Below are 15,331 nucleotides of genomic sequence, written 5' to 3' on the forward strand. Positions count from 1 at the left end.
GCATTCTTTGCGTCTGGAGGAGAGAAGGTTTTTCCACCAACATAGAAGAGGATTCTTTACTGTTAGGGAAGTGAGAATCTGGAATTGCTTGCCTGAGGAGGTGGTGATGGCGAACTCAGTCGAGGGGTTCAAGAGAGGCCTGGATGTCTTCCTGGAGCAGAACAATATTGTATCATACAATTATTAGGTTCTGTAGAAGGACGTAGATCTGGGGATTTATTATGATGGAATATAGGCTGAACTGGATGGACAAATGTCTTTTTTCGGCCTTACTAACTATGTTACTATGTTACCGTAAATAAAAAAAACAAAACAATAAAAGTACAATTTAGTATCGCCGCATCCGTAACGACCTGACCTATAAAACTGTCCCACTAGTCAACCCCTTCAGTGAACACCGTAAAAAAAAAAACAACAAGGTAAAAAAACAACGCTTTATTATCATACCGCCGAACAAAAAGTGGAATAACACGCGATCAAAGAGACGGAGATAAATAAACATGGCACGGCTGAAAACGTCATCTTCTCCCCTAAAAGTGACTTCAAATGTGATGTGGTCCCTAAAAAAAAAATGGTGTTGTAAAAATGAGAAATTGCTGGTCAACTTTTAACCCTTATAACTCCCTGACAAAAAAAAGTTGGTTACAAAATTGTGCTGATGTAAAGTAGACACGTGGGAAATGTTACTTATTAACTATTTTGTGTGACATATCTCTGTGATTTAAGGGCATAAAAATTCAAAGTTGGAAAATTGCAAAATTTTCACCAAATTTACGTTTTGTTTTTTTTTCACAAAAACGCAAGTAATATCAAAGAAATGTTACCACTATCATGAAGTACAATACGTCTCGAGAAAACAATGTCAGTCATCAGGATCCGTTGAAGCGTTCCAGAGTTATAACCTCATAAAGGGACAGTGGTCAGAATTGTAAAAATTGGCCCAGTCATTAACGTGCAAACCACCCTTGGTGTTAAAGGGGTTAATGGGTGTGTAAAATCTGCTTTGCACTGCAAAGTGCAGCATGCTATGATATTATTTCTTGTGCTGAACAGGTGTAAGAAACCAAACACTGATCAGCACTGCCCCATAGTATAACATTGGGCAGAGGGCTATAAACCATCACACAGCACTCGTCCGATATATACGCTCGTGTGATACTGATATACATGAACGGAATTCATTTCGATAGGTTTTCTGAACCTTTGGGGTGTAATAGACCAATGTCTGCACACGCGTCCTTATCCATAGCTACATAAATCCACATTTGTCCAGTACTGATGTATTCAGTGACGGGAAGGTCACCTTTAACCCTAAGATGAAGATTACATTTCACTATACCTTTTAGGACATGTTCACGCTGGGCGCTTTTGCAGTCTTATTTTTACAAAGCGATACACAGCACTTTACAGTACCATAGTCAATGGTCCCATTCACATCACAGCCTTTTCCCCCCACTTATACTTTGATCTCAGCTATTTCTGCCATGATGCAGCATATCAATCCTTTCAAAGTTTGGATAGCCAAATGAATGGCTGAAAAACAGAAGAAAAAAAACCCACCACACTGTACACATTTTTCCTGCAGCAAAAAAACAAATGTGAACAAACCCTGAAAATGTTTGCCAATACTACTATAGTAATTTATGGGAAGGTATTGTTTTCATTGAGGTAAGAGAATGCTGCATTTTACTTCTGCCGTCACCTGGACAGGGGTCTTTTTCATCTGGATTTTACCCTTAATGGCCGCACATCGTCTGTGCGAGAGAGATGGGCTTTGTAACAAAGGCAGGTTAGAATCCCTTTTTCCTCTTATACGCTTCACACTGAGTTCACTTAACTGGACTTAGATCAGTGAACGCACGAAAACACACAAGAAAAGGAATGTGTTCAGATAAATCCAAGCGATAAAAGCATAAAAACATGCTACACGACGAATACACCGCTGTGAGCACCAGGTGGCGCCAGAGAGGCTATGAAAAACGCAACTAAATCTAAACATATGCGGGATAAAAAAATAACAAAAAAATCAAATATAAGGGACCAAGTGGTTATCTATAATTGACAAGTTTTAATGAATTGTCTACATAGAATTATATTCATTGCCTAGCCAAATTTTCTGTTAATTCAATAAGGGTATGTTTGCATTCAGGCTATATTCACACTTAGCGGTTTTTACCGCGGAACCGCCGCGATTTTGATGCTGCGGGTCCGCAGCAGTTTCCATAGCGTTTACAGTAACATGTAAACCCTATGGAAACCGCAAACCGCTGTGCACATGCTGCGGGAAAAACCGCGCGGGAACGCAGCGGTTTACAACCCGCAGCATGTCACTTCTTTGTGCAGAATCGCTGCGATTCTGCACCCATAGGAATACATTGAACCGCTTACTTCCCGCATGGGGCTGTGCCCACGTTGCGGGAAGTAAGCGGATAATGTGCGGGTGGTACCCGGGGTGGAGGAGAGGAGACTCTCTTCCAGGCCCTGGGAACCATATTTGGGGTTAAAAAATAAAAAATCTGGTTATACTCACCCTCTGATGTCCGGAGCTCCTGGGCGCTGCACGCGGCTGTCCGGTCAGAGTTGCTGTGCGACCAGGACCTGCGGTGACGTCGCGGTCACATGACCGTGACGTCACGAAGGGTCCTTCTCCCACAGCATCTTAGGAACCGGACCGCCGGGTGCAGCGCCCAGGAGATCCGGACATCAGAGGGTGAGTATAACCAATTTTTATTATTTTTAACATTACTATTGATGCTGCATATTGCTGCATATGCAGCATCAATAGTATAGGCGGAAACCCGCAGCGGAAAACGCGGAACAAACCGCGATAAATCTGCAGGGAGAACCGCAGTTGTTTTGCCCTGCAGATTTATCAAATCCGCTGCGGGAGAACCCGCAGGGACCCGACGCAAGGTGTGAACATAGCCTTATTCTGCTGGATCGTTTAATCAATGCTGTCAGTTTTCATTTACAATAAAGGCATTTTCCCCAATTCTTTTTAATTCCTAGTTTCCAATTATTTGCTTTACGCTAGAAATCAATGTGAAGTAGATTATCCCTCCAAGCCAAATTATTTTGCGCTGTAAATAGTGGATCATGCGCAGACAGGCCTGACCACTCGTGCTGCACGTACACACTGGATTGCTCTTCCTCAGTCAGACTGTAGCTCGCCATCTATATTATATGGCTGCAGTGTGGTCCCCATAAGCATAAAGCTGGCCATAAACTTCACATGGCTTTTTTTTCCCTTGGGAGAATCAACCTTTTCTTCAATGAGGAGAAAAAAAGCCAGTCAAAAAACTCATTTTTTTTTTCAAACTTATTTACTGTAATGTTTTTTTTTCCCTTTGCAGTTCCTTATGGTAAAAGCCCCCTAAAGACAAATATTAAAAGAAGCCTGTTGGGGCCAAAAATGCAAAATAACATACAGTACTTACATTTTTATATAGGGAACTTAGACTTGTAAAAGTCATACGAGCTGTCCATTTTAGTGTATTTGTAAGGAGGTTGCTTTCCCTGCTCCTTACCTGGAACCACTTAGGGTGGTTTCAGATTAGCGTTTTTTGCTGCAGCGTTTGTACCGCATATAAACGCATGCGTCGTGTTTTCCTATATTTAAACGCATTAAAACGCATGCGGTTTTTTTGCTCGCGTTTTGCCGCGTTTCACGACGCATGTGTCTTTTTGTCGCTTGCGGCTTGGCGTGGAAATGCAACATGTAGTAATTTCTAGAGGCGCCTATTTGCCGCAAGGAAACGCATGCGTTCGATTGCACACGGTTTGGGTCAAAAAAACACATTGCTGTCTATGTAAATGCATGCGCTTTTAAGCACATGCGTTTGGATGCGTTTTTGAATGCATGCGTTTCAATAGAGAAAAACAAGTCTAGACACTGTTAAGCCACCCCCCAAGGTGATAAAGGGATCCAAACCCTAACCCTAGCCCTAACCCTAGCCCTAACCCTAGCCCTAACCCCAACAGGAAAATGGAAATAAATACATTTTTTTAATTTTTTCCTAACTAATGAGTTGATGAAGGGGGTTTGATTTCTATTTATAGGGGGTTTTCTAGTGGATTTTTACGATTGGCAGCTGTCACACACTGAAAGACGCTTTTTATTCCAAAAAATATTTTTTTGCGTTACCACATTTTGAGAGCTACAATTTTTCCATATTTTGGTCCACAGAGTCATGTGAGGTCTTGTTTTTTGCAGGACGAGTTGACATTTTTATTGGTAACATTTTCGGGCACGTGATATTTTTGATTGCTTTTTATTCCGATTTTTGTGAAGCAGAATGAACAAAAACCAGCTATTCATGAATTTCTTTTGGGGGGCCATTTATACTGTTCCGCGTTTCCTCATAATACACGCCCTCTGTAGTCCCATTGGCGGTGTCTGGATCTTGATTTTTTCTCTTGTGGAATTTCTCATCATGCGTACCAAAAGCGCAAACGCAGGAAAAACCGCATGTAAACGCGTACAAACGTGGCGTTTTTTTAACTGCATGCGACAACGCATGCATCTAAAAAACGCAGCGTTTGTACGCGTTTACATGCGTTTTTTTCACCACTTGTGGATGCGTTTTAAACGCTGCGGATTTAAACGCAAATGTGAAACTAGCCTTAGTCAGACAGCTGGGTTGTCGGGGGGGGGGGAAGACTTTCTGCCCTGGACAGAAGGGACCATGTGACGGCTGGGGCAGGGAGGAAGAAACGGGGGTGTGGTCAGAAAAGCTCGGGAGAGCAGAGCGCGCCAGACAGAAGGGGCAGCGTGCCAGAGAGAAAGCAGGCTGCAGCGCCGTGCTCCCCATGACAGAGTGCTCCCCGTGAGGGCACTAAGGCTGGAGTGAGAGTGGGGACTTGGAAGCCTCCATAATCAGAGACGACGTATCCCCTTACAGTGACCTGAGGGCGCAGCCCCGGTGACTGCACTGACAAGCCAGGACCCCTGAGTGTGACTAAGGAAACTGCTCAGTGTGTGTTCGTGCTGCAGAGAGAGAGACTGTCAGCCTAATATCCAGAGACTTGCAGCAGAGTGGCTGTGTGACTTCCTGCTTCCTGCTGCACAGGGAGAACAGGCTGCAGAAGCTTAACCCCGGAGTTTCCAGGAAACAGAGAAGAGGCTTCGGGATCTCAAGCCCTGCTGGTGACTGTACCCGTTGGAATAAAGGACCCTCCAGTCAGGACCTCCATGGACTGATAAGTTACAAGAACACTCGTTAACCCTTTTGATTACGCTTAACTGTTTACTGTTTGATTTGTCTCTATTAACCCCCTGTTTACTCCCTGCGAGGAGAATCTTACTCCTGTTAATAAATTCCCCTCAACAGTTGGTCTGTCTGTTCCGTGGTGACATACTCAACCCTGCACTCTATTACATATTGGTGGTTGATAAATTGACTTAATTCCTATGCAAGCGAGAGGGCTATGGCGCACTCTCATTGTGGCCAAAAGCTCAGTACACAATGACAGCCCCAACTTCCACTCCCACCAATCCTGACTGACAGTGCTAATCATCGCTACCGCAACCCAGTCTGCTGGAGTGGATCTCCCATTATCCATATCTAAGAGATCCGTTAGATTGCTTTTACATATGTTAACAGCACGCGGTTTGATTTGCTTCCAATGGTAGGCAACCTCTCCACCTCCCCAACTAGAACTAGATCTATATTCTGGCATCAAAAATACCACGAATTTTGCGTACCAGTATAATGTTGAGAGATTTAACCTTGTTTGGTCTCCTCAGGATTCCTTTTGGGCCATGTTATACATATATATACACATACAGTGCCTACAAGTAGTATTCAACCCTCTGCAGATTTAGCAGGTTTACACATTTGGAATTAACTTGGCATTGTGACATTTGGACTGTAGATCAGCCTGGAAGTGTGAAATGCACTGCAGCAAAAAAGAATGTTATTTCTTTGTTTATTTTTTTTTTAAATTGTGAAAAGTCTTTTCAGAGGGTCATTTATTATTCAACCCCTCAACCCACCAGAATTCTGTTTGGTTCCCCTAAAGTATTAAGAAGTAGTTCAGGCACAAAGAACAATGAGCTTCACATGTTTGGATTAATTATCTCTTTTTCCAGCCTTTTCTGACTATTTAAGACCCTCCCCAAACTTGTGAACAGCACTCATACATGGTCAACATGGGAAAGACAAAGGAGCATTCCAAGGCCATCAGAGACAAGATCGTGGAGGGTCACAAGGCTGGCAAGGGGTACAAAACCCTTTCCAAGGAGTTGGGCCTACCTGTCTCCACTGTTGGGAGCATCATCCGGAAGTGGAAGGCTTATGGAACTACTGTTAGCCTTCCACGGCCTGGACAGCCTTTGAAAGTTTCCTCCCGTGCCGAGGCCAGGCTTGTCCGAAGAGTCAAGGCTAACCCAAGGACAACAAGGAAGGAGCTCCAGGAAGATTTCATGGCAGTGGGGACATTGGTTTCAGTCAATACCATAAGTAACGTACTTCACCGCAATGGTCTCCGTTCCAGACGAGCCCGTAAGGTACCTTTACTTTCAAAGCGTCATGTCAAGGCACGTCTACAGTTTGCTCATGATCACTTGGAGGACTTTAAGACTGACTGGTTCAAGGTTCTCTGGTCTGATGAGACCAAGATCGAGATCTTTGGTGCCAACCACACACGTGACGTTTGGAGACTGGATGGCACTGCATACGACCCCAAGAATACCATCCCTACAGTCAAGCATGGTGGTGGCAGCATCATGCCGTGGAGCTGTTTCTCAGCCAAGGGGTCTGGCCATCTGGTCCGCATCCATGGGAAGATGGATAGCACGGCCTACCTGGAGATTTTGGCCAAGAACCTCCGCTCCTCCATCAAGGATCTTAAGATGGGTCGTCATTTCATCTTCCAACAAGACAACGACCCAAAGCACGCAGCCAAGAAAACCAAGGCCTGGTTCAAGAGGCAAAAAATCAAGGTGTTGCAGTGGCCTAGTCAGTCTCCTGACCTTAACCCAATTGAAAACTTGTGGAAGGAGCTCAAGATTAAAGTCCACATGAGACACCCAAAGAACCTAGATAACTTGGAGAAGATCTGCATGGAGGAGTGGGCCAAGATAACTCCAGAGACCTGTGCCGGCCTGATCAGGTCTTATAAAAGACGATTATTAGCTGTAATTGCAAACAAAGGTTATTCCACAAAATATTAAACCTAGGGGTTGAATAATAATTGACCCACACTTTTATGTTTAAAATTTATAAAAATTTAACTGAGCAACAAAACTTTTTGGTTTGTAAGATTTATGCATCTGTTAATAAATCCTGCTCTTGTTTGAAATTTGAAGGCTCTAACTTATTTGCATCTTATTAAACCTGCTAAATCTGCAGGGGGTTGAATACTACTTGTAGGCATTGTATACTCTATGAGATTGCTATAACTAGGTCATAATATTATAATATTACACATTTCGCCTCCTTTTCATTCTGTCCGCGTCTGTACGTTTGTCTGTTCGTAAGATTTTACTCTTTATATACCGGTACTTGAAAATGTTTAACTATTACTGAAGTATAAGATTGGTTGCTAACCTATAATTGATAGTGAAAAATTCTAAAATGGCTAATTATTTTTTCTTTTAGTGTAAGTTCACACAGGGCGTTTTTGCAGCTTTTTTAATGCTAATTTTCAGCTGCTTTTTACAGTACCAGCAAAGCCGATGAGATTTCAGAAATCTCATGCACACACATTGGGTTTTTGTGTGATCAGTATTTTGTGTTTTGCTGCGTTTTTTTGGACAGAACACGTCACTTCTTTCAGTGTTTTTGCTGCGTTTTTTCAGCCTTTTTCACATCCATTGACTTGAATGGGTGTTGAAAAAAACCGCAGCAAAATTGCAAGTATCATTAATTGCTGCGTTTTTGCTGCTGAAAATCCAAGGACATTAGCATGGACAAAGAAAAAAAGAACGCATCAAAAAAAAACCCCACCAAAAACGCAACAAAAAAACGCACCTAAACCTGCGTTTTTGACACAGCTTCTTTCCTGCCAAGAAGATTAGGTTTTGCCGCAGAAAAAAAAGCAGCAAAAACGCCCAGTGTGAACTTACCCTTACTATAAAAATTGAAAATTTTCAATTTAAAAAAAACTGTAATTAGAACTACTGGTAACTGTGTTTCCCGGAGTCCATCCGGACATCCAGGAAACAACGAGAGGTTAAAAGGACCCTACCACCTCCACCCGTCAGTGTCTTTTACAAGTACCACACCAGGATGGATGCAAAAAAATGTATTAAATATTCTTTATACAAGCGCTACGTCATAAAAGTATAGAATTTCTCAAGGGGAGGGAACTAACCGTGCTGTCAGGATGGATTCCTGGAAACACAATTACAACTACCGGTAGGTCTAATTACAGTTTTCCAGATCATCCCTCATGACAGCACTGTAGAGAATACAAAAGTATGGAGTTTAGGGTGGGACCACTGCGAAAAACCTTCCTACTGAATGCAACTTGTCCAGAGACTATGTCTAATTTGTAATGTTTAGAAAAGGTGCTTAGGCTAGACCATGTTGTGAATGCCTGATAGACAGAGCCTGCAGTTCTTTTATCCTCTTGGCTGATGTAACAGCCACCAGGAAAGCAGTCTTAAAAGAAAGTCTGCTAATGTTTGCGTCACTCTCTGAATAGTATGGGTGTTTGCATAGTGCACTGAGTACCATGTGCAAGTCCAAAGATGGGACGGATTTCCTCACAAAGGGATTCAATCTCTGCAGAGTCCTGGAAAATCTCGCTATCCAGGGGTGGGCAGCTAGATGAGAATAAAAACAATACCCTCAAGGCCGAAATTTGGACCTTCAGGCTATGTGCACACGGTCAGGTTTTTTCACGTTTTTTCGCGGTAAAAATGCTATAAAAACGCATACATTATGCATCCTATCATTTAGAATTCATTCTGCATGTTTTGTGCACATGATGCATTTTTTTCCGCGAAAAAAACGCATCGCAGTAAAAAAAGCAGCATGTTCATCATTTTTGCGGATTTTCTGCGTTTTTGCCGCTATTCTATGCATTTGGGAAAAACGCACCAAAATCGCATAAAAAAAAACGCATGAGGATTTCTGGCAGAAATGTCCAGTTTTTGTCAGGAAAATTTCTGCAAGAAATCCTGACGTGTGCACATACCCTCAAGGTACTCTGCCTTAATCCCCTGTTGAATCCTTGCCTGCAGGAAATCCAGGATTCTCTGTATGTCTGGGTGTGACGCATCTACCGAGGATTCCCCGCACTCTGTACAAAATAGTTTCCAGACTTTGTTGGATATAGCTGATGTTACGGACTTTCTGCTTGCCTGACTGGTAGATATTACCTTGTCAGTTAAACCTCTTACTTAACCTTGGGGACCTGCAAACCAGTTGTTTTGAGGAGCCCATGATGCCACTCTTCAGAGGAGATTCAAACAGGAGAACAACTTGTAAGTGGCCACTTTAAGTAGCTTTTCTCATGATTGCATACACCTGGCTATGAAGTTCAAGGCTCAATGAGGTTAGAAAACCAAAAAAAGTGCTTTAGTAAGTCAGTAAAAAGTAGGTAGGAGTATTTAAAACAAGAAAATGATAAGGGTGCCCATACTTATGCACCTGTCAAATTTTGTTTGAATGCAGATTGCACATTTTCTGTTAGTACAATAAACCTCATTTCAAGGCAGAAACATTACTGTGTCCAACAGTTATTAGATATATGAAACTGAAATACCGGTAGCTATTGCAAAAAAAAAAATATTTTTATAAAACATTAAGCTTAAAGGGAACCGGTCACCCCGTTTTCTCAATTTGATATAAAAATAGCGCTAAATAGGGGCAGAGCTGTGCTTTAAATTAGTGTATTTTTGGAGCCTTTATTCCCCACCTATGCTGCCGAAATACCTTTGTAAAGTCGCCGTTTTGGGCTGTCACTCACGCTGGTCTGGTCATATGGGCGTGGTGACAGCGCTGTTTCTCCCCCAGATCTCCGTTGGTGGCGTAGTGGTGTGCGCATGCCCAACAGGCAAATCTAGTGCGCAGGTGAAGGAAAAGAGCACGATCTGCGCTATTCCGCGGTTTATCGGTGGGCGCGGCCATCTTTGTGAGGCCGCGCGTGCGCAGATGGTACTTCTCGGCTTCCCGGGGCTTCAGGAAAATGGCCGCGGGATGCCGCGCGTGCGCAGATGGAGATCGCGGCGGCCATTTTCCTGAAGCCGAGATGCGAATTATCTCAAATTGAAAAAACGGGGTGACCGGTTCCCTTTAAGATTAATAGGGGTGCCCAAACTTTTTTATATAACTGTATGTACTCCGTCTAGTCCCAGTGTGAAAATTTGTTGACTGGAGATTGTCCAACTGGCAGAATGGGAAGATGTTTACTACCTAAAGGGCACTTTTATTCCTAATAGAATGGAGCAATGTGAGGAAGAAAAAGTTGCGGACTTGGTGAGCGCTGTCTGGAGGAAACTGGTCAAAGTAGGGATAACAATTTTAAACCTTATTTTCACTGAAGAATAAAAATTTTTCCTCACATACATCAATGCAAACATTACCTGAGGCATATATGTCAGAGCATCTATTCCAGAAACTGCGTTGTTTAAAAGGAGAATAGAAAAAAGAAAAAAGCCGGCTTACTTACCGGTAATCCTGTTTTAAGGAGTCCACGACAGCACCCACTTTAAGTGAGAGGGTGCTATCATGGCGAAGGGTAAAAAGCCAGATTACTTACCGGTAATGCTCTTTTAATGAGTCCACGATAGCACCCTCTCACTTAAAGTGGGTGCTGTCGTGGCGAAGGGTAAAATTGGGAAAGGGTGGGGAAAAAGGGGGGAAGAAAGTATGTCAGAAACAGGTACATTTTTTACATATCGGACACCCAACATGGCTGTTTAACTTTAAGCTCAGGAACCAATGACACCGGAGTAGACCTCCAATATCCAGAAGTGTCTCTATGCAGCGCTTCTCCCAGAGATATCACTATATAGGTGTTTCTCCCAATAGTAGCTGCTCTTGATACCAGACAAGTTGAGGTCATCCTGGATGCATTGTGGAAGCAGGAAAATGAAACTTTCCCAAATTTCTAAAAAGGACTGCACCCTTCCCTCTTTATGCAAGGAGGCCTCAACCCAATCCATTTGAAGCAGAAACGACAGTTTTTTTTAGAAAGATCTTGAAAGGAGGGGCATGGTTGTGGATCCATGTTTGTAGAATGGCCTTAGTACCTGCTGCCGCCACCAAATGTAGTAGTTTACGGGCCGCTGGAGAGCAGGTGTATTTATCTGGTTTTAAATCTCCAAAAATGGCCCATAGAGACTCGTCAGGAGCAAAGTTTGTCAGATGTGTGATGGTGAATTGTTGTACTCTCACCCAAAATGGTCTGATGACTGGGCATGCTCACAGGCAGTGGAACAAGTTGACCTATGGGGAGTGGCATTTGAAACATTTGGAGGTTGTGTACAGCCCCATTCTATGACCTTTTTGTGGAGTTAGGTAGGATCTATGACAGATTTTCAGTCTCATTTCTAGGAAATGAGTTGAAGGGAGGAATTTGTGGGCTTGATCTAAGGATTTCAGAATGGTGTTGCAGGACAAATGGAGGTCTTCAATCTGCTATTTTATTAGAGGAAATTGGGATGGTTCATAATTGGCTACTTGGCCAGACAAAGAATTAGATTTAGTGAGCCATCTAATCAGGCATGGTCTCCATTCATGCTCAGGAAGATGTGCTAATATTTTTGTTACATAACTTTTACTTTATAAGTATTGGAAAGAAGATAATATGGTGGTGGGGTATTTACACTGTAACTCCTCTATTGAGTATATTCGCCGTTCCTCGAGGTGGACTAAGTGATTAATAGATGTTATACCCTGAGAGTGCTATTGATAGAAGATTGGGTGAGAATGATCACTTTGAAAGTGAGTGTTACCAACGAGTGGAAGGAGGAGAGACACCGAGAGAGAGAGCCAGAACTGTCGGCGTATTTTCTGCCATGCTTTCCATGTAGACATCAGGAGTGGGTTAACTCTCCCTTCAGCCGGCAGTTCAATATAAGGAAGGTGTAAGAGGGAGAGCCAGCACTCCAAGTTGTATTGGGCATAACAGGATCTCCCTCCCAGCCTGTCCACCACCACCCGGAATAGGGATGCTAGATTATAGTGTTTAATATCAGCGAAGTTTATCTCTCCCCCCCCCCCCCCCATTTCCTTTAGCTGTTGAAGTAATTTAAAGGCTATACGGGGCTTTTTTCCCCCTCCCAAATAAATGAGCGGTATAATTGATCGGTTTCTCTTCTTTAGAAGCTAAATAGATTGGGAGAGTATGGAAGAGAAAGAAAAGACATGGAAATTCTGTCATTTTAATTAAATTGGCTCTGCCTAGGTATGACAAGCTGATATCCTTCCATTTGGCGAAGGTGGATTCTAAATTTTTGAGACATGAATTAATATTGGTTTTGTATAATTTAGCTGGGTGTCTTGTCACCTGTATTCCCAAGTATTTTAATGAGCCAGCTCCATTCACTGTAGGGAGATCATCCAGGGCATTATCAGCACATCACCATGTGAGTTTACAACTCAAATTATTTATCTCCCTTTGTTTTGATCGCACTAGGAGCGCTTTTTCGCCTTTAATAGAATGGAGGGACAGTGTACGTGCTCGACAGCCACTCAATTCATTCTCTACTGCGCTGCCAGATGAAATCGAGTGCAGTGTTGAGTAGCCATTTAAAGAATGAAAGGAGTGCCAGTCGAGCACGTACACTGCCACTTTCTATCAGGGATAAAAGCGCCCTGTTCTGTCAATCTATGCTGCTCCCACCATTCAGGCTATGTGCACACGTCAGGATTTCTGGCAGAAATTGTCATGACAAAAACCTGACATTTCTGCCAGAAATCCGCATGCATTTTTTTGAGCGTTATTGATGCGTTTTTTGCGCGTTTTTTCCAAATGCATAGAATAGCGGGAAAAATGCAAAAAAAAAACACTGCAAAATTCATGAACATGCTGCTTTTTTTTACCGCAATGCGTTTTTTTTCGCGGAAAAAAATGCATCATGTGCACAAAAATTGCAGAATGCATTCTAAATGATAGGATGCATATGTCTTCAGTTTCTAATGCGGTTTTATCACGATTTTATCGTGAAAAAACGCGAAGAAAACGCGAGAAAACCTGAACGTGTGCACATACCCTCAGAGTCCCACCGATCAATAAGACATCACCTTTCCCAAGGATAGGTGATAAGGGGTTGTCCGGTGAAAACAAGTTAAGAGATTATCACATGGTTTTTATGGATAGTAATTTTATATATCTATGATATTGTACTCAATATTTTAGCACTTAACCGGTGTTTCTACCTATGGGTACTATGTAAAATACACCATGTCCAAATTAATATGCAAATTATATTTTTCTCGGAATTTCCTAAATGGTCGGTGCAAATGACAGTCTAATAAAAGTCATCACCCGCTAGAGTATACATCAAATTTTACTGAAGAAACCTCCCAATGATCCACAGCAAGCCTTTGAAGGATCCAGCAGCTTCAAATATTTGTTTGCTGGTTTGTAATGGTATTTTGGCAGCTGCTCTCTTAATTCAATGAACTTGCCTGGCAGAAACCTTCCTCATTCTGCCTTTATCAGCACAAACACGTCTGTGCTCAGAATCAGCCACAAATCTCTTAACAGTACGATAAAAATGCTTAAGTTTTCGGGAAATATCTAATGTTTTCATCCCTTTACAAAGGCATTGCACTATTAGATGCTTTTTGACAGCAGAGAGATCCTTTATATTTCCCATGTTACTTGAAAAGTGTGGCCTGCTTAATAATGTGCAACATCATTTATAAGTAGTTTTCCTTTAATTAGAATCACCTGGAAAACTAATTATCGCATGTGTTTAAGATTGATTTCAGTGATCCATTGAGCCCTGAGACACAATACCATCCATGAGTTTAGTTGAAAAACAAAACAATTAGATCTTTATGACACTTAAATCCAATTTGCATAATAATTTGGAACAAGGTGTATTTTTTTAACAATTTTGGACTTTTTGTGGGGAGTTTGTCACCTTTGGATTCTATAGCCTACTGAGGATTTTTTTTGCTAGTTTGTGGGTCCACCAGGGATAATAATGAGGATCCTTTTGGACATTTATAGATTTTTAAATGGTTATAAATCTTTTGTGGCAGGAGAAGGACATGTACCGGTACAGGCCATACAGAGGACAAAAGGACACTATTGGCCTTCTTTGGGCTAATGCAACACTATGGCTAATGTTTAATGTGCAAGTTCTAAGTGCAACCTATATAACAATCGTTATGTGAATTTAATTTTAATTTCTCTCGTTTTGACATTGGAATTCCTTCAGCCAAATGGAAAAATACTGCTTCTTTTCCCAACAAATTAGAACAAAATTATACTGTTAATGTAAAAGTTGAAAGAAAACCACTAATATAGCCCCTCAAAAAAAAAAAAGTTGAAGTCAGGCTCACTTACTTTTCTCAACATGTCATTCTGTTCCACATTATGAATCTTCTCAGGGATGATCTCTCCCTTTAATGTATACTCAAAGAACTTCCCACTGACATTGACAAGGAGAGTGGTGAATGCCCTCTGTTCGGGAGAGCAGCTGATGGCTTTGTCGTAAGTGCTGGTGGAAGGCGTTCCATACCGTAATATCACCCCAACAATAAGACCTAAAAAGTAAAACAGTTCTGTCAAAATGTCACTTAACGTTGCAAATATACTAGCTTAATGATACCATTTTCAACCTGAAATTACTGCAATTTTTACAACTTGAACCTGACAACTCAAGAGTCAACAATACCCAATACAATTTTCCCTAAGAAAAAAACAAGACTAAGCACATTTTAGGATCTAGATTTAGTAAACTATAGTACATGAACAAAAAGTCTTGCTTTATTTGTACACAAAATATTCTTTAAAACTTACTAGACAAGGAGCAGAGCTACAGGAAATGAGTGTGGCCTAAGTTTCCATGCTGTGACACAATTTGGCGCAACTAGGACCAAGGTAAGACAACTAGTAGATGGCGTAAACTCAGAGAAGACAGTCTATAAATTAGCTAGACTTATTGAATAGCAAGAGCCAATTTGACAAATGTAAATCAATATAAGATTATTTAGTCTAAAGCCCCCCAACACACTTTAGACAGCTGTTGGCTGCACAGTGGTTTGGCTGATCATTAGGTGGCTACCATCTTTCATAACTCTCCCATGCACAGGAGTGCTTGCTCTGCTGAGCGCTCCTGTGTTCTCTATGAGAGTCACTGCTGAATCTCTCTGGCAGTGCCTTATGTTTAACCCCTTCACGACATGCGCCGCACATGTAC

At 42.0% G+C, this 15,331-nt stretch overlaps 1 protein-coding gene across 2 annotated transcripts in view; it reads right to left on the bottom strand.

Moving 5' to 3' along the window:
- The window catches only part of SLC9A7 (solute carrier family 9 member A7), a 142,191-nt gene that overhangs the window by 94,396 nt on the left and 32,464 nt on the right, over window positions 1-15,331 (bottom strand). For both annotated transcript variants that reach the window (XM_069757850.1, XM_069757848.1), the window contains exon 2: window positions 14,476-14,675. In XM_069757850.1, the coding sequence (XP_069613951.1) occupies window positions 14,476-14,675 (200 nt within the window). The remainder of the gene's footprint in view (window positions 1-14,475; window positions 14,676-15,331) is intronic.

This window comes from Ranitomeya imitator, chromosome 3, assembly GCF_032444005.1.
Source record: "Ranitomeya imitator isolate aRanImi1 chromosome 3, aRanImi1.pri, whole genome shotgun sequence".
Taxonomy (NCBI): Eukaryota; Metazoa; Chordata; class Amphibia; order Anura; family Dendrobatidae; genus Ranitomeya; species Ranitomeya imitator.